The sequence below is a fragment of the Megascapheus bottae genome, chromosome 5, assembly GCF_031878675.1.
Source record: "Megascapheus bottae isolate mThoBot1 chromosome 5, mThoBot2.hap1, whole genome shotgun sequence".
NCBI classification, from domain to species: Eukaryota; Metazoa; Chordata; class Mammalia; order Rodentia; family Geomyidae; genus Megascapheus; species Megascapheus bottae.
This window is the reverse complement of record NC_143513.1, coordinates 59,770,050-59,795,492: the sequence shown is the minus strand read 5'-3', so window position 1 is coordinate 59,795,492 and position 25,443 is coordinate 59,770,050. Positions and strand designations below refer to the sequence as shown.

Here is a 25,443-nt window from a genome sequence, read left to right as displayed (position 1 = left end):
GGGCCTGGGCCTTGTCCCTGGGTTCTTCAGCTTGAGGCTACCACCTTTGGCTTGAGCCAAATTCAGTATCAGTTTTCCAGAGATTAATTGGAGGTAAGTCCCAGGTTCTTTTGCGCCCCAGCTGGCTTTGAACATTCATCCTCAAATCTCAGCCTCCTGAGTAGCTAGAATTACAAGCATGAGCCACGGCACATGGCAAGGGTATTCTTATAGTGAGAAAAACCCTTGTATACGTATTTGTCTTCTATTCTTAGTCCTAGCTACGTATAGTTATGCAAACAAGCTAATGAGTGAAGATGTATGCTGTTACATGTAGTGGTATTTAGCTAAGTAAGGCTTGGAGTCTGTCTTGCACAAAACCCTAAATCTGAGTTATAAACACAAGTTTTAATGTGTTATTTGTGACAGGTCTTCTCAAATAGGTTCGATGTGCCTAAGTATTGATCCCTTTAACTTGTCATTAGCTGAAAGGCTTCCCCCTTCCTGTAGTGTGTGTTACCAATACCAGCATTTTCTATACAAAGTGTGATATAATAGTTCCACAATAATTTGTAGAGCCAAAGCATCCATTTCCTATTTACCAAACTTCACCAGGCAGGCTGTGAACAGGATCCTTAAATCTCAGCTTCCCAAGTAGCTAGTAGTAGCATAGGTGTGGGCCACCACCACCCGCTGCTCAGTATACTTTTGACTTTCAATGTTTTCAGCTTAGAACGGTTTTATTTAGGATGTAATCCCATTGTAAGGCAAGGAGCACCTGTATAGTTTGGAAAAACAGTACTCTTGTCAGATAGAGATGACCTTTCTAACTGCAGAATTCATAGTTGTTTACACTTCTAGAGTCCTCCCCCAGACATTTTCTTGAGTCACAACTTATTACTGACCACTCTCAAATTTAAGTATCCATATTGACCTACATATCCTACATTTCTTTGTAGTCTTCACTAGAAATGTTGATTGTTCCACATTTTAACTATCCCTCCCCACCAGACTATCACTGTAATCTCATTCTTTTCATCTTGGGCATAGCAACAGCCTCTATTAATTCAATTCATGCACTCTGTGCCTACACTTAACACAGCTTTCTAGCCATCACTGCTAATTGTGAGCAGTATTCCATTTTACCTGACTGTCCAACTGCTTCCCAGGTTCATTCACTTTCCTCTTCTTCAAACTTCAAAGTATCCTCTATGCCCTTTTCCCCATATTTGACTGCTACATGTTATTTATTACTCATAAAATCTTAAACGGAGACCTGAGTTGCCCCAGCTTTCTGACCATAACTACCTAGTTGGTTAATCCAGAATCATCTGCAATTCCTTAAAGCATTAGCATCCTCCCTCCTTGATGGCTTTCTTTTTTCTTTTCTTGTCATGGGGCTAAAACTTGGCCTGGGCACTATCCCTGAGCTCTTCAGCTCAAGGCTATCGCCCTACCCCTGAGCCTGGGTGCTGTTCCTGAGTTCTTCAGCTCAAGGCTACCACCCTAGCCCATGAGCCAAGCCCCACTTCCTGTTTTCTAGAAGTTAATTGGAGAAGGTTCTTTTGTACTTAGGTTGGCTTTGAATCTTGATCCTCAGATCTCAGCCTCCTGAGTAGCTAGGATTACAGGTATGAGCCACTATGCCCGGCTTGTTTGATGGTTTTCTTAATCATATGTTCCATATCAATCTCTCAGTAAATCTCACACATTTTACCTACTGTTTCATTATCTATAGCTACTGCTTCATCTATAGCTACCCATTCTCTAGCTAAGCCAACACTCTTTCAATAGATCTACATGTTTCCCTAGTTGCTGTCTCTAATTCTATCCTCAGTTTCCACAGTTTAGCCCACTCAAGATAGCAGCTATTAGAGTTCCTATTCATATTATATCTCTGAGCTTTAGGATATTTTAGATTTTCTTTATAAGGTGTCATTTGTAGACTAGCATTAAGTAAACATGACTTTGGTATATGTTCGGATTTGGGCTACATCTTATTTTTTTATTCTACATTAGGAAACAGAGCCAAAGTATTGGCCTTTATGAGATACAAATCCATAATAGCCCAACTGACCCAACTAAGCTAATCAATTACAAACTTTAATAGTTACTTGAAAATCACCATCAAATTTTAGATATGTCTTTTTTAAAAAAGGAATAGATAATGTTTATAATTAATTTTCCTTAGAAATCCTACTATGCTAAAACTAGTAAAACTAAAGAAAGTGATTTAGCCAAAAATGTCATAATTTCGTATTATATTCTCAATGATTTCAAAGCCCAACATGATTTTTAAAGGAAATTAAACAACATGCTTTGAGAGAACTTTTTAAAATCTATACAATTCAAGCTAATGAAATATTTTATTATACATAATAAAAGTGGATTTTTTTGTTTTTTGTTTGTTTTTTAAGAAACATTTCCAGATCCAGACATGTAGGAGTATGTGAGGAATGGATTCCACTCAAATATAAGAAGCAAAACTACTGAATGAAACCATAAAACTCCTTGTAGTAAATACTAACATTCACTACAGGCTTGAAACTCCTGTAGTATTAGTAAATCTACTTTTAAAAATATTACAAGCATGCTTCTGATGCATAGGAAGATGGAAAAACTTAAGACTATGTAACTGCATACCATATGTACTCCCAGCTTTCCTAATTTACAACCATTTAAGAATTACAATATCTTAAAATAGTATATGACTCACTGTTAAGTGCTTTTTCTACTCAAATAAATAGGAAAATTTGCATTTTTAACATCACACTGAATTTCAGTACTTATCAATCCAAGGAAAAAAATGAACTGAGACAGGGTCATGAGTTCAGGATTATATATATTACAATTTGCCTTGTTATAATACATTTGTGGCTTTGTGATAAAAATAACTCAGGGACATATGGAATTCAAGCTAATTTGCATAACTCACGAGAAAAAAGCATTAAATGCATTTCTGGAATAAGTATTCTCATTTAATTTCAGAATTTCAAAACAGCAATAGATGTTGGCCTTGTTTTTAAAAAAAAGTTTAGTTAAACACTAAGCTAGCTAAATAACCTTACTGAAAGGTCTAAACATAAAGTGACCTAGAAAACACTTTCCCTCTAATCTCAATCTTTCATCAGTGGAAAAGGTAAAGAGAAAAGGTAGACAATTTCTTTAGCAGCATATATGGCTAAGTCCATCAACCACCTTAAGCTAGAATGCCCATTAGTGACCCCATTAAAAAGAATTGGGCTAATAGCAAAAGTTACCCATTTCATAAGCCAAAAGGCAACAATTTTAGGATTACAGTAAGTAAAATACTTTCGAAATACTTCAAAAACTTTTCACCATAAACTAGAGGAATCATCTCTTCATTTTAAGAAAGGAATAACAAAGAGGCATTTAAACTAAATTCATTTTCAATCCTCTTAAAACAAAAGAAGTGAAAAATAATGGTTGATTAGCTAAGCTTTGTGCTCTAACCAAACTAATTAATTACAGTGATTTTAAATGGCAACAGCCCATTTGACTGGGCAGTCTGACAGTTCTGAATACTTTTGCAATAATTGTTTTTTTCTTAACGCGAAGACGTTGAAATGATCCGGTCATGCAATGTTCATCTTATGCATTCTGCATCTCTTTGCCGATCTTGTAGCTAAGGATCTTGTTCCAATCAATCTTAGTACGTGTAACTGGCAACTGTCGACGTAAGGCTTTGAAAGTAGTATCTGACATGGTCTGGTAATTCTCACTGATGGCAGTCTATAAAAAACAATAGTTAGAAGTTTAAAGCAAAGGAAAGAATAAACAATCTATAACACATACATATAGTGTCTTAATGACACCCTGTATCTGAGCATTCGGTTTCACAGTTCTTAGGCAAATAAAAATCTCATATGGATTAAAAAATTTACTAAGGGCTGGTATCACATACACAGAAAAAGCCAGAAGTGGTGCTGTGGCTCAAGTGGTAGAATTCTAGCCTGGAGAAAGCCCAAGGACAGTGCTCAGACCCTGAGTACAAGCCCCAGGACTGGCAAAAAACAAAAACAAAAAAAAACCTTATAGGCCCTGAGTTCTAGCCCCAGGACTGGCAAAATAAACAAACGATCAAACAACAACAACAACAACAGCAAAAGGAGCTATAAAAAAAAGTTATGAGCATTCTGAATATGACTTATGACCATAATTAAATTTAAAGGAATGAAATTATAAATTGGAATTATTTCCATTTTACTATTTCAGTTAGAATAATTACAAATTACTTCTGGTGGTCATTCATGTAATCCTTGCTACTCAAGAGACTTGAGAGCCACATGATTGGGGCTCATAGCTATCCTGGAAATAAAATGCTGGGGAGATTCCATCTCTAAAATGCTAAGTTGGAGACATGATGGTTCAAGTGTTACGAGTTCCAGCAGTAAGCAAGTAAGCAAAGCAAGTATGAAGCCTTGAAGTCAATTATCAGTATTCACTAAAAATAGAGCACAAAATATGATCTTAAATAGACTGCCTACAGTCCAAATGAGTTACAAAGCCTTTAAATTAAACTTCCAATCAAATTAAATAGCCACTTAAAATCTTGGAATATTTTGGCCAATATTTAGAAATTACAGTCAGCCAGTTACATCTATTTTTGGTGACAAGGTCTTGCTACATAGCCCAGGCTAGCCTCAATCTGACAATCCTTCATGCCCAGCCATAATGTTCTTTTTCTTTTGAACTCAGAGAACTTTATTATTTGATCACATCTCTAGCTCTTCTTGCTTTCATTATTCTTAAACCAAAGCGTTGCATTTCTGTGGTCCTGGACCATGATCAGCTGAGGTGACAAGTTTGAGATACCACACACTGAGCATATTAGTTGGGATGCTAAGACTGTCCTTGAGTCACAATCCTAAGCAGTGAGAACTGCAGGTATGAACCAATCCACCAGTCTGAGTCTTAACATTTTTTTCAATGCAAAGTCTTAATTGAATTTACTATATTTATCATTCTAAATTTTAAACTGTTTTTTTTTTACAACCTTGCCATTGTACTAAAAGCAAACATACAACAAAAATAATGTGTATTAAAACAATGAAAATATGCAGGATTATGGCTGAAAACAAAATTTTAGTGTTATTCATAAGTGAACATAGATCACTATTAATGAAAAGAAATCATACCTGGTATTCATTTTCTGCAGCTTCTACAATCTTTATAAATTCTTTTGCTGTTTGCACTTCATTCTAAGTGAAAAAAAAGAAAACAGTAATCTAAAACTAAGCCATTATTATTTAAAATAAGTATATATTATTAATGAAATGTAATAAATAGCACAGATGAGGATTATTAACAAGCAAGGACAACTGTAGGACTGATTAATCTATGCTCAAAAGGAATAGACAAGTTAATCTTAAAAATACACATGTAAAATTCAAGTGTACGGACCAAGACCATGGCCTAGTGGTAGAGTGCTCACCCACCATGCATGAAGCCCTGGGTTCAATTCCTTGGTACCACATACAAAGAAAAAGCCAGAAGTGTGCTGTGGCTCAAGTGGCAGAGTGCTAGCCTTGAGCAAAAAAAGTGTTCAAGGACATGGACCAGGCCACAGGTTCAAGTCCCAGGACTGGCAAAAAAAAAAAAAAAAAATTAAAGCGCGACATGTAACTTGAATGCCAATATACAATCTTTCTGTGTAAGAAGTTATCATTGATTTAAAAAAAAAAAAAAGCAAAAAACTGCCAAATAGGGAGAATGTATTTTAAAGTTCAGGGAGAATTTCATTACCCTACAAAGAAAAAAACAAATCTTAAAAAAAAAAATGAGATTACAGGTATAAGCTACCAGCACCCAACCCCAGGTATTTTCTTACTAGCAGGATTAAGATTAAATATGTTTTTCTTTTTGCCAGTCCTGAGCTTGGGCTCAGGGCCTGAGCACTGTCCCTGGATTTTCTCAAGGCTAGAGCTCTACCATTTGAGCCTCAGCACCACTTCTGGCTTTTTTTTTAAATTTTTTTTTGCTGCATATGTGGTACCAAGGAATCGAACCCAGGTCTTCATGCATGCTAGGCAAGCACTCTACCACTACGCCAAACTCACGGCCCAAGATTAAATATGTTTTATAACTGAACTTAATTTTTTTATTCTTTTGGTGGATAAAACATTCAATGTCCAGCATTACTTTCTCACATTCCCTCATCCTATAGCATTACATTTAAATTTGAAATTTAATATTGATTCAAATTATTTTCTCCACAATCTATTATTTTCTAAACAAATTTCTCTTGAGTATCTTACCATGCCAAACTCCCAAAGAATACTTATCAAAGGTACTTTTGTTATATAAATAAGTGACTATTACATATAATGTATAACTGTACTAAATAAAATGTCTCATAGAAGTACAGACAGTATTAGATTTCACTGCAAATTTTATAAGGAAAAGTACTTAGTACCAAGTAGAAATCTCCCAAGTGTTAATAAAATATTTTAGAATATCAACAAGCAGAAACCAAAACAACACACAAATACACTGCAAAATCTTGTCTGAAAAATCAAAATGAAACAAAAATCCTTAGCACACAAGAAAAACTAGTTCTCTTTCTTCTCAGGTAACGTATTTACATACTTCAATACAATTAAAAGAATGGTAAAAGAATTCTGTGGAGAAATAAAATCCAGTACAAAAAATCTTGAATATGAGTGCTAAGCTAACAGCCTATAATCCTGTTACAAAAAATATAGAATCACAGACACAGGAGGGTAAGTCTTCATGTCCTTTGCTTAGGAAGTAGTAGTGGCCATTAATATGCCAAATGCACAAATAACAAAAGAAGATAACCAACTGACTATATCAAGCCTATACCATTGCTCTGAAAACGATTCCATTAAGAAAGTACATATACAATACATACAAGGGTGAAAGTATTTGTAAATCACATATCTGATCTCGAACCTACATGTGGAATAAAGAAATTAAACATATATAAAAAAAGAACATCATCCAGGGCCCCAGTTAATAGAAAACAGAATGTCTATATGTCCATACAATAGACTGACAACTGGGAGAAATAAACTATTGACACATATTTGATAAAGATGAACACTGAAAACATTCCCCATAAAAAGCAGCAAGTCATAAAAGACTACTTTTCGTATGATCCTAGCCACATGAAAAGTCCAGAATAGGCAAATCCACTGAGGCAGAAAGTAGGCTAACGGTTATCTAGGACTGGGAAACATAGGAAGTGATTCATTAAGATGGATTTTGCCTAAGAAGCATGAAAAGAAGTTGGTGCTGGGGCTCATGCCTTTAATCCTAACTACTCAAGAGGAAGATCACACAGTTTGAAGTCAGCCATGGAGAAAGGACCTCAAGACTCTTATTATCAATCAACCAGAAAAATAACTGCTCTTGAGGTGTGGCTCAATTATGGCACCAATGAGTAAAAAAGCTGAGAATGAAAGGTCCCAAGTTCAAACCCTGGTATGTGCACCAAAAAACAAAGGGGAAAAAAGGAGAAGAAGCAGAAGGGGAAAGGGAAAAAGAAAAAGAAGGGGGAAGGATAGGGTAAAAATGTTCCAAAACTAGGTTGGGGTTATTGGTGCACAAAACTTATTAATTTTAAAAAGATCATACTTTAAAAGCATGAACTGCACGGTCCACAAATTCTATCCATTTAATACAGATTCTAAAAATAGTTAGGTCCTATCAACTTGAATTATCTGAAAGTAATATGAAACAAAAATATCTAAAATGTTCACTCAAAAACTTTCTTAATGACAGTATTATGTTGCTTTCGTATTACAGAATTACTTACAGACACTGTTAGAAAATCTTGTATATCTTTATGACTCACTAGCTGAACATTACCATCTTCATAATAATGAACCTATTAGAAAAACAAATTAAGGAAAACACATTATAGGAATCATCAAGATTGGTGAGTGCCAGCAGTGACACTGAAACAGTTGGCCACCAGTCCCAACTTCCCAACTCCCCACTCTCAGTCTAAGTGTCTGCCTAAAATTAGGCAGACAATATTTTAGGACTCCTTCCCTTTCTACAAACTACTTGCTTCCCCAAATTCAAAGACAAAAATTAATCATCAAATATTAATTTATTATTACAAATACATAGATTAAAAATACATTAAAAAAAAAAGCCAGGTACCAGAGACTCCCATGTGTGATCGTAACTACTCAGGAGAACTGAGATCTTAGGAACCTGGTTCAAAGCCAGCTGCGGCAAGAAAGTCTGTGAGAGAGACTCTGATCTCCAATTAACCACCAAAATGCTGGGAGTAGAATTGTGGGTAAAATGGTAGAGCACTAACCATGTGTTCAGGGACAGTGCTCAGGCCCAGAGTTCAAGCCCCAGGACTATCACCGGGAAAGAAAAAAAAGACAAGAGGTATCTACAGATAAGTAGCAACACTCCAGACTCCCTCAGAAGGTTAAAAAGGGAGTCTGGGATATAAAAGCACAACGAGCTGGAGGAATTTATGATGGGAATGCATGGATAAGGGAGTAAAAGCTAGAGATATACATAGGCAGTTATATTATATGCTGTGTTGAAGACAGAACTGTGAGAACTCCGATTCCTATTCTCAACAAGTTCTGGTCCAGTCCACATCATAAGATATTGACATAATTATCTAGGCAAGAGCTATTAAGACTACCTATTAAAGAAAACAATGTTAATGTTACTAAACAACTGTGTCTGACACTGCTCTCGCCATTTTATCCCTATTAACTAATACACATACACAAACAAACAAAAAATCATCCAAGTTTTCACTTTTGTTGTTATTGCTCTCTTCCTGAGGTTTGAACTTAAGATTTGGATGCTGTCCCTTATTTCTCACTCAAAGATGGTACTCTACCTATCATTTGAGCCACAGCATCATTTCTGGCTTTTTGCTAGTTTGGCGATGAAAGCCTCATAGACTTTGCTGCCTGGGTTACCTTTGAACCTCAATTCTCAAATCTCAACCTCCTGAAAAGGTGTATGTCACTAGTGCCTTCCCATGTAAGTTTTAAAGATGCTGTTCTTTAACAAATAATAACAAATATTAACTGGTAGTGCTAGAACACAATTAATGCAGTATGATTTCAAACCCCAGGCCTTTAATTTCTATTCACTGGTCCTTAAGGAACCAGGCACCAAGGCTTAACGACAATGAAGACTAGAAATATGTATCAAAAGCAAGAGCTGCAGTGTCTGATTTGTCTTTATTCCTCTATAGCTCATAGCAGACAAGTTTTTAAGACAGTTGATCGATAAGAACAAAATAAAAAAAACACTAGTCAGTACTTTCCTTTAACTTATATAGTAATATATACTAGTATTTATTCAAACAATTAATTATGAAATGTTCTACATAAATGTTAAAGGTTAGTTTACCATTTACTGAGTTTTATAAGAAGCAAAACACCAGTGCAGAAGATGTTTAAAACATAGATGTAATATGTAACAAAACACACATACAATCAATATACATATATACTATGTATTTATACATTCACATGCATCTATTAATATTATGCTTCAACCACCTACACTCAGTTTAGATGACAGGAGAGCATAAATCAAATCCAGATACTCATGAACAAATTATATGAGAAGAACAAATGGTGACTTCTAATTTTAGCTGTGTTGCAGAATCTGTCAACTATCTGCAGATTTTTGATGATTAGGGAACAAAATGCAATATTACTTAACATGTGAAACAGCACTAGTTGTTTTTCCCTTTGTCCTAAAACAAGTCTTGACAGAAAAGAATATCATGTACTATGAAAATGTAAATTTATAAATTAGCTGTTTCTTTGTTAAGAAACCATATGTATCATAAGTAAATTCTTTATTGCATACCTGAATTTTCAAGATGCCAACTACTTGAGTGCTTGAGGGGCTGACTGTAAACTTCCATTCTGACCGCCAACGACCATTCCTTAAAAATAAAAACAGCAGCTGTAAACAAGGCAGGGAAAATAATTTGAATCAATATTAAATTTCAAATTTAAATGTAATGCTATAGTATGAGAGAGTGTGAGAAAGAAATGCTGGACATTGAATGTTTTATCCATCAAAATATTCAAAAGAATCAAAAGATTAAGTTCAGTTATGAAACATATTTAACCTTAACCCTGCTAGTAAAAAAATACCTGAAGCTGGGTGCTGGTAGCTTATACCTGTAATCCTATCCACTCAGGGGGCTGAGATCTGCAGATCATGGTTCAAAGCCAACCTGGGCAAGAAAGTCTGTGAGACTCTTAACTAGAAAGAAAACTAGATGTGGTGCTGTGGCCCAAAGGGGTAGAACACTAACCTTGAGCAAAAGAGCTCAGGGACAGCACCACCCAGGCCGAGTTCAACCTCCTTGACTGACAAAAACAAGCGAAGAAAATACCTGAATAATGAGTGCAATATTAGAATCCTAAAGTTGCTAAACTTCAAATTTAAATCAGGTAAATATTCCTTGGAGAAAAAAACTTAAGGTATACTTTTACATTAAAAATGGACTCTATCAGAAGTAGCTTAAAAGTTTCTTATAAACTAAGTAATGTTTAGATAATGGTGGCCTTTTGTCAATACAGTAAAAAATTTAACAAAATTCAGCAGTGTAACAGAGGTTCAAAATATAATTTTATTGTTATTATTAAAGTGTTCTATAGAGGGCTGCCATCTCATAATTCAGGTAATGAGTACAATTACTTTTGGGACAATGTTACCCCTTCCTTCGTTTTCCTCCAGTTTTCTCCTATCCTTGCCTACAAGTTGCATAGTTTTAAAAATTGCTAGAAAACTTTATATAATACTCTTTAGCTGAAGAATTAGTGTTATAAATACTTCAACCAACTTTAGGACTAAGTCTACACATAGGAAGTATCTATTTCCAAAGTGATTTTGTTATAAGATACACACTCATGCTCAGAAACTGAGGAATTAAAACAAGAGGTATAATTTGGGACTGGGGTTGCCTAGTATGGATTCAAACCCCAGAAAAATAAAGTGACTTTTTAAAAAATGAATTTTATCGCATATGTTATTTTTAAGCAACCCATCCAAAAATATTCAAAGCTGCTTGGCTGGTAGGGTGCGAAAGACGGGGATAACAACTTAAGTCTATGTACTTTTCTTTCATGAGTCCAAAATAAATTATATCCTTTATTTAGGTTATTAATACCAAACCACTAGCAAGACACACACACACACATACACACACACACAATATACATACATATATCTTTGTTAGTGATAGCTATGACAATATATGTTTATCTCACCACTGATGGTGAAAAGAAAAAAAACTGTGGTATCAATCTGAGAATAATATGTAAAGATTCCTCCAAGTACCCCTTAATGGAATAAATGTTATATATCCTAGTCTATACTAATATTCTACCCACCTTTATTAATTCTCTAATTGTAAATATCTATTCTTTCAACTAACATATAATAAGTCTTTAATACTAGTAGACAGAGAAAACTAGAGACTGAGACAGTTTCCAGTTTAGTTTAAATTTCATTGAGATCCTGTGCTATAATTATAACTCTGGACAATCATGCAAATTTTCTTTTTTTCAGAAAGTGAAGTTCATGTTTAACTTTCAACAATGGTGGTTTAGGAAACAATACTAATATTTAAAGTGAAATAATGAGAACAGAAACCTCAACATTTTATGTATGTTAAAGTTCAAAGGAGCTTTTTTTTTTGGGGGGGGGTAGGTCATGGGGCTTGAACTCAGCCTGAGCAATGTCCCTGAGCTCTACAGCTCAAGGCTACCGCCCTACTCTTGAGCCAAGCCCACTTCCCAGTTTTCTAGAGGTTAACTGGAGATAAGAGTCTCAGGTCCTTTTGTGCCTGGGGTGGCTTTGAACCTTGATCCTCAGATCTCAGCCTCCTGAGTAGCTAGGATTACAGGCTTAAGCCACGGCACCTGGCCTCAAAGGAGCTGTTTTTTGAAAACAAATTTGTAGTTTATTTTAACAACAATAAGATTTTAAAGTAAAACTTATTAACATAAATTTCCCTTTAGTAGGTCAATAGACTGATTTTACTATATTTCCATAATTAATACAGCTTCAGAATTATTATTTTAAAATTCTGGGAGGTTCATGTTATAAAATTTTAGAGATAAAACAGAGAAACTATGCTAATGGTAAGTCAATAAAAGTACACATGCATGCTACTATCATTACAGAAAATGTTTAAATATGGAATTCACTTTCCTTCAATGATGATGGATTGGCATTTCTCCAACTATTCTTGATTAACCTTGTAACACTTCATTTACTTCTGAGATAATCAGTGGAGAAGCCCTGAACCACAGTCCAAACAGGTCTCGTAGAGTTGCATAATTCTGTAATTTGCCTTCAATATCACTAGCTAATACAACTAATGAAACACTAATTTATAACAAGCTGTATCCCAGAAAGTCTTATCTAACAGTAAAAAGAAGCAAAGATTTGTCAAACATTTTTACCAGGCATGATTGTAATTACTTTTATACAATGACCAACCAAAATATTTTTTTAAGTTTATTTCTATTTTATTTTTTTGCCAGTCGTAGGCTTGAACTCAGGGCCTGAGCACTGTCCTTGGACTTTCTCAAAGCTAGAGCTCTACCACCTGAGCCTCAGCACCATGGCATTTCCTGCTTTTTTCAATGTATATGGTACTAAGGAATTGAACCCGGGTCTTAATGCATGCTAGGCAAGCACTCTACTACTAGGCCAAACTCCCAGACCCCCGAAATAATTTCTAAGCCCCATGTTGTCTCTGTCCTCCTCCCTGACATAAATTTCATTTAAGTACACCCCCTTCTCAGAATGAGCATATGGGCCTGCCAACTGGTCTGCCTGCAAGCACACATGCTCCCTTAGGTTGTTGTCTGCTAGCCTCCAAAAAACAAGGTACTCTTCCACATCGTTTTCACTGAAAGCTATCTTTAATGATGAGAATCACTATGAAACAGATACCTTTCTACCAAAAGGCGGAAGTTCTACATCATAGTTCACATTGCTCTTAGTCAATCACATACAAATAAGTCACAGTCCCAAACACCAAAGCAAGTATTACAAAATATATAAACAATATCATTTTCTCTTTTTTTCCTTTGCCCAGTCCTGGGGCTTGAACTCAGGGACTGGGCACTGTCCTTGGACACTTTTGCTCTAGGCTAGCACTCTGTCACTTGAGCCACAATGCCACTCTGGCTTTTTCTGTTTATATGGTATCGAGGAATTGAACCCAGGGTTTCATGCTTGCTAGGCAAGCACTTTACCACTAGGTTATGCTCCCAGCTCCCGAATTTTCTCAATACATAAAACTTTTAACTTACCAAAAATTTTTTGCTTGGAACTGATGGCTTTCTATACATGCGATAATGGTTTGCTGTCCATCTATTTTTTTACCATACACCTTATTGATAAAGAAAATACATGTAAGAGTAAATTTAGGAACATAAAATGCCTAATTTTAAGCATCTATACAATATTGAAAATTTGTACAAAAGAAACATGTAATTGAATATAAAGTAGATCCTCATTCCAAAAAGTAACTAGACAAATTGCAATTAACTGTAATTTATAGATCATAATACAGCCCATAATTAATAAAGTAAAATCTGTTGAACAAAAACAGATAGTGTAAATAATGACAAGCATCTTAGGTATATCATGCATTCATTCTAAACACAGGTATCTTAAAAAAGTGAATGATTTATTTTAAACGTATAAATACCAACTTGGCTATTTCATTTCAAGTAAAAATGGAAGTGGTTATTATTCGTGATTATTTTATTGGCTTTACATTCTTAAGAGTAATGGCTCAAAGTCACTTAAAAAAAGGTGGTGAGACAAAGGACAAAGGGTGAACCAACGCAACAGCAATACTCCCAAGACATTATGTTGGAAATGAACTTTACAACCTGGGGGGAAGGTGAGTTGGTGGGGGAAAGTGTGAGAAAATGAGGGAGTGGGTAACATTGTTCAACAAGAAATGTACTCATTGCCTTACTTATATAACTGTAACCCCTCTGTATATCACCTTTACAATTAAATTTTAAAAAGGCGCGCACACACACACACAAATTGTGACATAAATTTTCCTTTGTTAGATTGAACATTGGCAGTTTAATTTTTGTTTCCTAAATTTTATGAATACTGGCTCCTCTTCTGACTTTTGAGCTCTTTAGCAGTAATAGTAACAATAATAAAAAAAAGAATAGTTAAAAAAATAAAAAGGTGGGGCCGGGAGTTTGGCCTAGTAGTAGAGTGCTTGCCTAGCATGCATGAAGACCCGGGTTCGAGTACTCGGTACCACATACATAGAAAAAAGCCGTAAGCGGTGCTGAGGCTCAAGTGGTAGAGCACTAGTCTTGAGAAAGTCCAAGGACAGTGCTCAGGCCCTGAGCTCAAGCCCAGGACTGGCACCAAAAAAAAAAAAAAAAAAAAAAAAAAAGGTGGTGCTAGGAACTCATGCCTATTATCCTAGTTAAGAGGCTAAGACTTAGAGATTCATGGTCCAAAGTCAGCTTGGGCAAGAAAAAATAAATCCACAAAAGTGGAAGAAGGTGGATGTGGTGGTTATGAAATTGAGCATGAAAGAGAAGAATCACAGTCCAGTGACAATTATCTCAAAACAAAACAAATACTAAAAAGGATAGAAAAGTGGGTCAGCAATAAAGCACCTGTTTGGCAAACTCAGGAATCTGAGTTTAAATTCTAGTACTTTCAAAACTAAGTACTGAGACAATTATGAGAAAGTTTACTTATAACTGAGAAAGGCCATTAAGAAAATGTCCACATGATGTTTTGATGCTTGCCTTCTGATTTAAAAGTAACGAATATTTTTGTGTCTTTTAATTTTTCATTAGTAAATCTCTCAAGAGATCTAAAAAAATATATAAAAAATAAAGTTGAAAAGACATATGTGCAAATATGAAGTTGAAAAGAATATATGATAAAGTTAAAAAAAAATCTCAAACATAGCCCTTCTCTTTTTACAGATTTTCTTCCAAAATAATCCTACTCAATTTATAACTCAAAGATTAGTTTTACTACTGTGACTGCTGTATTTCTTAAATGATTATTAAAAGGTTAATTAGATAACCATATAATTATCTAAGGATATTTCGGAGAAATAGGACCCTATTGTTCATAATTATTAATTATAGAGAAGGAAAAGTGTAAACTACCATGTATGTCATCAGCAAGTGGGGCAAGGATTTGTAAGACTAGTTCAGATGTTTTGTATATACCCTAAATAAAGTAGTAGAAGGATTTCAAAGGAGGGGGTTTTCATGATCTGATCTGGATTTCCAAACATCATAATGGCAATGGAGAATAGCACTGAGTACCTACTTTGTACATCAGTACCTTCTGATTATATAAAAATGAATTTAACTTAGGAGAGTCATATAAAACCAACAAAAAAAACTGATTATAAAATACTTGAGGAGCTAGGCGTTAGGTGGCTCACACCAGTAATCTACACTATTGAGTAAGCTGAGATCGCAGTTCAAAGCCAGTGTGGACAGAAAAGTCTAAGCAATTCAATCTCCAATTTATTAGCAAATAAAAACTGTACTGGAAGCATGGTTCAAGTGGCAAAGCCCCCGCCATGAGTGGAAAAAGCTGAGTGCATGAAGCCCTGAGTTCAAGACTCAGTATTAGCATGTGAAAGTGTGCGCATGCACACACATATACACACACACATGCATGCATGCATACATACGTACACACAGAATAATATGACCCTGTCATTTTGAATTTAATAAGAGAAATTTCATTAACATTAAACTAAGATCATAAATATGAAACTAAAATATCTCATCATTCCCTCTAATCCTATGTATTAAGAGTTCTTATTTGGATTTAATTCAAGGTATAATTAATTTTCCATTTCCAGACATGAAAATATATTGCTTAATTTCCTGGGGGGAGGAAACCGTGCCACCTTCTTTTTTATTTATTTATTTTTGCCAGTCCTGGGCTTTGGCTCAGGGCCTGAGCACTGTCCTTGGACTTTCTCAAGGCTAGAGCTCTACCACTTGAGCCTCAGCACCACTTCCGGCTTTTTTTTTGTATGTATGTGGTACCAAGGAATCGAACCTGGCAAGCACTTTAACCACTAGGCCAAACTCCCAGCCCTTGCCACCTTCTTAGGAGTACTTGCCTCAAGAATAACAAGTTATTTTATATTAGTTATTAGGTCTATGTAATATTGAACCTTTTGAGAAATTATAAACTTCTATCATTGGTACATACAGAAGCCACGCAGTGATGGCTCACACCTATAATCTTACCTCCTATGGAGGTTGAGATATGAAAACTGCAGTTCTAAACCAACCCAACCAGACAACTCTGTGCAAGACTCATATTCATTCTAATTAACCATCAAAAAGCTTTCTTCCCCACAAAGACACAAAAAAATAACAAGCAAACAGCTAACTAGTAATAAACTTACAGTGCAAACCCCATTTGGGTAGTGTTCTTTTACATATGCTCGAAGAGCAGTTTCTACTGAAGTTCTCCATGATTCAATTGTATTTTCTGCTTCATAAGGTCTTGGATCAGTTGCTTCCTTTCTTAAGTGATCAAATTTGAAGCAGATTCTGTTTTTTGGATCCAAAAACTTTCCATTTCCCAAGTCACCATGTTCTGTTATCAATACCTTTAAGGATGGAATAAATTTAGGAAGTATTTAAAACAAGTTGATACTGATACGTGTTAGTATATATTCACTTGCACTTTTCATTGACACTACGTAACAATTGATAAACAACTGGTTTATTTGTATGGTATAACTACCAAATTTCAATTGAGTAGACCATAAAGACAATGAGACTCTCTTGACAGATGTAAGTTCTGGCTACTACTGAAAATATATATCCTCTATTATACTGCTGGAATTTTCTTTGAGATCTATAAATTTACTATTTCTGGTATTGGGATCCAGTTCAAACAGGATGGTTACAAAAACTTGTTTAAGTTCCAAGAGGAAGCCTCTGCGCCAGGGTCATAAAATCATCTGCTCTTAAGCACCTGCTTGGGTTCTTATAAACTAATCATTGTCTTAGTATTCCTAAATAGTTCAGAAATCTATATATTTATGCTAACTTTTACAAATTCTCATCTTATCTGCTACACTTTCATCTATGATAACTAAGGAGACAAACCTGAATTTTAAATGAATTGAGTCTTTGTAATTTATGATATTTATGACTAGTTTGGTAAATAATTATATTTAATAGGTATACTTTGCACACAGTTGTTTTTTTTTTTTTTGTCGGTCATGGGACTTGACTTGAACTCTGTGCCTGGGCCCTGTCCCTGAGCTCTTCAGCTCAGGGACACCCTATCCCTTGAGCCACAGCACCACTTCGTTTTCCAGTGATTAATTGAAGATAAAAGTCTCACAGACTTTAGTGCTCGGGCTGACTTTAAACCTTCATCCTCTAGGATTACAGGCATGAGCCACTGGTGCCCAGCTTTTGCCTAGTTTTACTGTTTTTTGTTGTTTTGTTTTTTAAATGAGAAAAGGGACCGGGGTTTTCAAATCCCTTCTTTTTGATATTAGACTGATATCAGACTTTTCTCTTTATTGGGTAAGTATATGTAAGAGTAATAAAACTGTTTGATAAAGTACCATCCCTATAGCACTCTGAAAAATGTGTTTAGTCTTGGTAAATTATTATCATTATTATATTATTATTTTGCCAGTCCTGGACTAGAACTCAGGGCCTGGGCACTGTCCTTGGGCTTTCTCAAGTCTAGCACTCTACCACTTTAGCCACAGTACCACTTCCGGCTCTTTTCTGTATGTGGTACCAAGGACTCGAACCCAGGGCTTCGTGCATACCAGGCAAGTACTCTATAACCAGGCCACACTCATGGCCCTGGTAGGTGAACTTTTTAATAAACTTTTAGATCATATTTGTTAATATCTTACTTGAAATTTTTAAACTGATGGTTATATAGGAAGTTAGTATATAGTTCACTATTTCATCTTTTTGAGTATAAGTATTAAAATCATGCTAAGATGATAAAAAAATTCTCTTAGCTAGCAAATTTTCTCTCAAGGATTTATCCCAGGAAAACACCAGTCAGTGTGAGCAGAGTTACAAAGATAAGTTTATAATAATAGCAGAAAAAGAAAATCTCTGGAGAAATTAAATGAATTAAGCAAAGTAAGATAATTAAATGCTATGCATTCATATACATATATAATTTCATTACATATGGACACATACATACATAACTTCATTATATTATAGTAATTATATGCTTTTATATTGATACATATGCATATCTACATGTAAGTTTAAAATTTCCCTTTAGTTATGTTATCTATCACAAGAATAAAAACAATGAATGTTTAACGTTAGTTCTTTCCTCATTGTAATTTTATATACATTATGCTTCATATAAGCATGACTGGAATTAATATAATCACTGTTCAATTATTAATAAAAGTAAACAAAAAAATTAAAGAGCTATAAATGTTCTGTGTATTTTATTAGCTTAGTAATTCTAACTTGCATTTTGAAGAAAAAAAATGGTTTAATTATTATTAAATTCTAGTGTACTCACATAAAGAACAACCAGAGTAACTAAATTATGATATAAGTTTTACTAATATATTTACTAGATTTTGGGTTAGTTTAGGACTGATACTTTCGCCTATAAAAAAAAATTAAGTAAATGTAAAGCAATTATTTTCTAAAATCCTGAATTACATGTGAGTCTTCCTAAAGGCATTTTCTGCTAATAGTATCAGTCTTAAAAGAAATTAAAATTTCAAATATTTTGCCAAAAAGTGGCTATGATTAAAGTAATTATTTGTCATGTTTAAGTATGCCTCTTCACCATTCTGTAGGATGTATCACTTGACATCAGATTCTGTGTTCACATGAAACATACCTGATCTTCATAACCTTCGATTTTTACTGGTGTAAACTGGTCCAAATTATACTGTGCAAATGCACTAAAAAAAAAAAAAGAAGGTAAATTATTTAAAATTATATTTAATGCTTTTATAAAATGACTACTAGTTAATAAAATTCTCTTCCTGCATTATACATGGCTAGATTAATAAAATTACAAATCTATTACTATCTTGTACTAACTACTGCTATATTAGATATATGTAATATAAAAACTCATCAGCCAGGCTCTGGTGGCTCAAGCCTGTAATCCTAGCTACTCAGGAGTAGGAGAGACCTGAGAATCATCATAGTTCAATGTCAGCCCAGGTAGGAAAGTCTGTGAGACTCTTATCTACAATTAACCACCAGAAAATTAGGGTGATGCTGTGGATCAAAGTGGTAGAACATTAGCCTTGAGTGAAAGAGTTCAAGGACAGCATCCAGCCTCATGGCTGACAAACAAACAAACAAACAAAAAACCCCCAAAACAACAACAAAAACTGATCACTGATATTCAGTCTTCAGTGCATATCAAAATAAAATACATCAGTAAATATAATTGACCTCTCACTAAAGAACCTGGAAGTAGGGCAGGGAGTTTGGCCTAGCATACATAAAGACGCATTTTCAATTCCTTGGTACCACATACATAGAAAAAAACCAGAGGTGATGCTGTGGCTCAAGTGGTAGAGCTCTAGCCTTGAGAAAGCCTAAGGATAGTGCCAAAGCCCTGAGTTCAAGCTCCAGGACTGGCAAAAAAAAAAAAAATCTGAAAGCAAAATATAATCTGTAAAATACATATCCAATTATTCGTCCAATTATCTAGTTTATATACTTTAATAGACCAGAAAATATACTAAATGCTATAATATGCTCAGATTCTATAATCAAATGAGATAATGGATACATATAAACATAACACAAAGCAGAAAGTACCACTAAAGACTTAATAATACACTCAGAGAAAAACACACACACACACACACACACACACACGCACTCACACTTAAATATTTGGTTAAGTAGTAAGCAGAGACCTAGTGCAATTTCATGATGGATATATTAAGAAACAAGCTTGACTAACTAGATATGCTCTTGTCTTGCAGAAACTGAAAGACTGAGTATTTCGAATGGGATTGGCCATGTTCAGGGTAGTATGGCCATAGATTGACTTCTAGATGGAATTACTTGAGAGGCAAGACAGCTTCACACAAAGTTTTCTGAAAAAGGAAGACACAAATAATTCTAAAGATGAATTTAGCAGTTGCTCATATAATGAATTGGGCATTGGATCAACTAGAGCTTGAAAACGCAGAGATGCTGCTGTCAATCTTCAAGTTACAACTGCAGAAAGAAAGCAAGGTGGTGATGAGGTGGACTTTCACATAAAGCTTCTCTATCCTCATATGAAGAATAATGTACAGCATGCCAGGTAATTATTATACATGTGACAGGGAAACACTCTTGTAGTGTGCTCATATTCTTTTCTATGAAATCTGTAATATAGGAAATTATCTCCACCTAACTGAAAAGACAGTGGAATTATCTCTAAATTTTATCTACTTTAAAGCTTTTTAGGTTACTCTGATTGGCCAAATGTCTTCTGAATCTTCAGCTATTAGCTTCAGTCTCTTCAGAAAGTAAAGTTCAGCTGAACAAAGCATCACTGATGAGTTAATAGAAGACAACTAAATGCAAAAATAGCAAAGTAGAATTAAATTACAACCTGTCAAATGCCTGACACTGCATGTTCAAAAAAAGAGAGAAGAGGAAGTAAAGAAGCACATGGAAGGTGAGGGAGAATGTAGTATTCGTTTCTCATTTTAAAAAATTCTTTAAAACTATAATTTTGCTAACAATAGTTTCAAAGTAGCTAGGTAGTAAGTTGCTTTAAATAATATATCTGAAAAACGTTTGTAAACTAAGTAATTAAGAATTCAGCACTTGGGGCCGGGAGTTTGGCCTAGTGATAGAGTGCTTGCCTCGCATGCACAGGACCTGGGTTCGATTCCTTGGTATCATAGACATAGAAAAAAAAGCCGGAAGTGGTGCTGAGGCTCAAGTGGTAGAGCTCTAGCCCAGGACTGGCAAAAAGAAAAAAAGAATTCAGCACTCATTTTTCTAATAAAAGCTAAATTTAAATGATACTTGTAAATATTTCAATTTTACTTTCATGCAAGGGTGTACCAAATCATTTTTTATTGGTCCTATAATCAAACCCCAATCACCTAGTGGGAAAGAGTAAAAACAGAAATCTCATAAAGGAAACAAGTATGAACAGGTAATATTTTATTTTAAATGCTTAAAGTAAGCTTAAAGCTACTATGTAGTATATAATGCAAAAGGTAGTCACTAACCTAGAAGTCAGAATATTTGGGTTTTGTTGCCACACTATCATTATCTACTATGGACTGACTCACAAAGGCTCTTCCATGCAGAAAACTCTTTTCATACACCTACTCATTCAACTTTTCTGCCCTTCCATCTCTTTAAATATTTACTGAGGTCTTATGGTTCATGATAAGCACTCTACTAGGTATAGTACAATAGCCTCCCTGTCCTAGTAGAGTTCTATGAACCAATGATTCATTTCTTTTCTTGGTTAAATCTAATTTATTCATGGGGGGGGTATTCTTGAGACAGGGTGTCAGAAAGAAAGTCTCAAATTAATAATCTTTCCGCCCTAGCCGCTCAAGTGTTGGGATTATAGGCATGCACATCCACAAGTGGCTACCCACATTCTTCATGTCACACAGGACACTTTCCCCTATGCTTACCTTACTTTAGTCACATCACTTTTCTTATTCAGTATCTAAATCTGAGTTTATCATTTAAGAACCAGCTCAAAAGTTACTTTCGAACAGAAACTAAAATTTTCTTGCTTTGGGCTCCTAGAATATTTTATTTCATATAGCCTGGTTTGGGACATACCTGACTTTCCATTGGAAAATCCCTAAGAGGCTTAGTTATCTTAACAGTGAACTTTGGCTTTCAAATGTCTGTCTATTCAAAGGGTAATTTTTATTTCAACATACTAAGTTCCTGCTCTTTTAAAAAGATGCCTCATTAGAACCATTCTAAAAGATTTTCCCTACAGGAAAAAAAAAATTTGGAAAAAGAAAAAAAAAAAAGAAAAGAGTTGAAGCAATAGGACAAACTTTCCAGAGAAATAAATGCATTGAGATACATTCTGAATGTTGTTATGAAATTTATGCTATGCAATTTGTGCATAGCTTTAATTAGCCTTAATGACCGGTGACAAACTATCTGTTCTTTCTCTCTTTCTCTCTCTTTCTCTCTTTCTCTCTCACGCTCTCACACTCTCTTTCTTTCTGGTTGATACTGGGGTTTGTACTTTAATCCTCCTGCTTCTTATAGGTGTATTTACTACTAGGCCATGCCTCTGTTTCTGACTTTTGCCTATTATTTTTGAGATAGAGTCATCATATTTCCCTCCTGAGCATGCACATGGGTATTAGGCTTCCCTGTAACAAGGATAACAGAGGCTTATCACTACACCCACCGTTTAGTTGAGAATGGAGTCTGGTGAACTTTATCTGCATAGGCTTACCTTGAACCACAATCCAACAATTTCAGCCTCCTACATAGTGAAAGCCACAGCTTGGTTTCATTAGTTGAGCTCAGACGTGTGTGTGTGTGTGTGTGTGTGTGTGTGTGTGTGTGTGTGTGTGTGTGTGTGTGTGTGTGTGTGTGTGTGTGTGTGTGTGTGTGTGTGTGGTGTGTGTGTGTGGAGAGGGAAAAGAGAATGAGCAATCACAAATTAAACCGATGTAGAAACCCATCTATGTTAGATTAGTGATTACATTCCACTCTTCTTTCATTTTAATTATGTTAATATAAAATACTTACTGGGCTGCTCCTTCCCTGAGAAGATTATCATTATTAAGCAATAACCGAACATCTGTAAAATAAATGTTTTCTATATTATTATATCTATATTACATTGCTTTAGTCATGTGTTAGGCACATCCACCCCAAAACAAAATAAAAAATTACCATCCCAATGACTAAAATATCCACAAATACACATCATGTTTGTTTTTTTATTTTTGGTGCCAGTCCTGGGGCACCAACAGTATAGGTACTGTCCCTGAGCTGTTTTGCTCAGCCCTGATGCTCTACTACTTGAGCTATAACTCTTATTTCCTGCTTTTTGGTGGTTTATTAGATTTTCCTTCCCAGGCTGGTTCAAACTGCAGTTCTCAAATCTCAGCTTCCTCAGTAACTAGGATTATAGGTATGAGTCACCAGAACATAGCCATGAGTATTTTTTTTTTTTTAGTAAAAGATTTTTTTGTGAGGAAACAGAAGACAAAATTAAATAGAAATACATTCCACTTTACACTCTAATATTTGAAAGACAGACTAGTACCTCTAAAGAAATAGAGGTAATTAATGTACACTTATAGAGCTAAGTTATATGTAAAGACAGTACTATTCCTACTGGCAAAACAAAGTTTCAGGTGAGTCTGCTATAAATAAAAAAGTGGTTAAGTAAGTAACAGCTTGTGATTGAGTCTAGACATAGGCATTTTGGTAACACATTGACAATATTTGACTTCTCAAAAAAAGATACAACTTCTTAAGAAAAGTTCTATGAAAAGGACTCTAGCACAGGCTTCTTTTTGGCAAATATTTCAATTTTGTCATCCTAATTGCTGAAGAGCAGCTTTGTAATAATCAGGAGACTGTATAGTAGTTAAGAATTTTGGACTAAAGGATAAGAATATTAAAAATGCTTGCCAATGAGGTCTAAAGAATAGCATACTGTGAAATGACTTATGAAATATACTACCAAATGGGTTTTTACATTTTCTCTTTTAAACATAATAAAAATGTTTATCCCATATTTAATTGGCTATTTATATTGATCTAGTAGGATTTCTTTAAAAGAAAAAAAAATTAAATGTACTATGTAATTACCAAAACTGAAAAACTATTTTTAAACTATTTAAATGTTTCACTGAAGAAACAAAAATGGAAAAAGAAAAAAAATGAAAAGACTTGAAGCAACAGGACAAACTTTCCAGAGAAATTCTGTTATGTGATCAGTCTTACATAATAAAACAATTTATACCAAAGTTGAAGCTAAATTCTCAGAATGTTACTCTTTTCAGTAACTAGAATAAAATTAATCTTTTGAATTAACACGAGAACACAATTATCACACATAGCATAAATACACTGTATTCATTACAAAATCCAGATTAATATTTTCACTGTAATTCAGAAAATGTTTATTGCTCTTAGAAGTTATTTGGGTTATGGTTTCATTTATTGTTTTTCTGATCCTGGGAGACTTGAACTCAGGGCTCTCTCTGTCTCTGAGCCTCTCTATGCTCAAGGGTAGTGCTCTACCACTTGAGCCACAGTGCCACTTCTGGCTTTTTCTGAGTAGTTTATTGGAGAATATAGTCTTGTGAACTTTCCAGATTAAGCTGGCTTTGAACTTCAATCCTTAGATTTCAGCCTTCTGAGTAACTAGGATTATAGGCCTAAGCCCTCAGCACACATCTGGCTGAGTGGTTATGTTTAAAAACTACAACAACAATCACAACAACCACAACAATAAATAAATGCTTTAAAAAAAGTGATGTATCAAGCCTTAGTATTAAATACTCACCATTAAAAACTTCATTGAATTCTCCAGGCGGGGCATGAATGATGAACTTTGCTGCTATGCGTACCTGAAAAAGAAATGATGAAAGAAAACATAAAACATGGAGACATAAACATAACTACATAGACATAAAAATCCATGATGGGCTTTGTACTCTATAGATATGTTTTATTATATATATTAAATTGTTTCTATGACATACAAACCCTCAGCTTAATTTTAATTATGTTCTAAAATCTATGTGCCAGTGACTGTATATAGAGATTCCCTTCTTGAACCCTTGTGTTTGTTAAATGTGACATTTGAAATATGATGTAAAAATCAATGGAAAAAAAAAAACCACATTATATAGCTTACATCTTTGCTGATAACAAAAAAGTAGGGACCAGGAGTGTGGCCTAGTGGTAGAGTGCTATCTTAGCATACATGAAGCCCTAGGTTCAATTCTTTAGTACCACATAGATAGGAAAAGCTAGAAGTGGTACTGTGGCTCAAGTGTAGAGCACTAACTTTGAGAAAGCCCAAGGGACAGTGCCCAGGCCCTGAGTTCAAGCCTCGGGACTGGCAAAATTTTTTTTTTAATTTAAAAAAAGTACAGAATTACCCAATTTTCAAGTTGTACTAATAAGATTTTAAAAACAGTGACATTTTATCACCCAAATACCTTCAAGTTTCCTATTACAGTTCTAATCACTAATAATCACAAAATAAGGCCTCATGAATGGCAAAAAAAAAAAAAAAAGTGTGGGACTTAAAACTGATAATTGATCACTTTGGTTTCATCAAACTTAAAAACTTCTGATAAAAAAAAAATGACAGCTGCAAATTGGAGGGGGAAATCCGAGGATATCATCTCTAATCTAAAAATCTTAACTCCTTACCAATTTTGATTTTATTATCTCAGAT

The 25,443-nt window shown here is 34.7% G+C and overlaps 1 protein-coding gene across 1 annotated transcript in view; it reads right to left on the bottom strand.

The window, feature by feature from the left end:
- Positions 1 to 2,804: 2,804 nt before the first annotated feature.
- The window catches only part of Capza2 (capping actin protein of muscle Z-line subunit alpha 2), a 33,734-nt gene continuing 11,095 nt past the window's right edge, over positions 2,805 to 25,443 (bottom strand). Inside the window, exons 2-10 of the mRNA XM_090333189.1 lie at positions 24,541 to 24,604; positions 22,767 to 22,818; positions 18,892 to 18,955; positions 16,436 to 16,642; positions 13,308 to 13,387; positions 9,835 to 9,913; positions 7,781 to 7,852; positions 5,139 to 5,201; positions 2,805 to 3,732 (exon numbers count right to left, since the gene is read on the bottom strand). Of these exons, the coding sequence (XP_090189315.1) occupies positions 3,592 to 3,732; positions 5,139 to 5,201; positions 7,781 to 7,852; positions 9,835 to 9,913; positions 13,308 to 13,387; positions 16,436 to 16,642; positions 18,892 to 18,955; positions 22,767 to 22,818; positions 24,541 to 24,604 (822 nt within the window). The 3' untranslated portion in view covers positions 2,805 to 3,591. The remainder of the gene's footprint in view (positions 3,733 to 5,138; positions 5,202 to 7,780; positions 7,853 to 9,834; positions 9,914 to 13,307; positions 13,388 to 16,435; positions 16,643 to 18,891; positions 18,956 to 22,766; positions 22,819 to 24,540; positions 24,605 to 25,443) is intronic.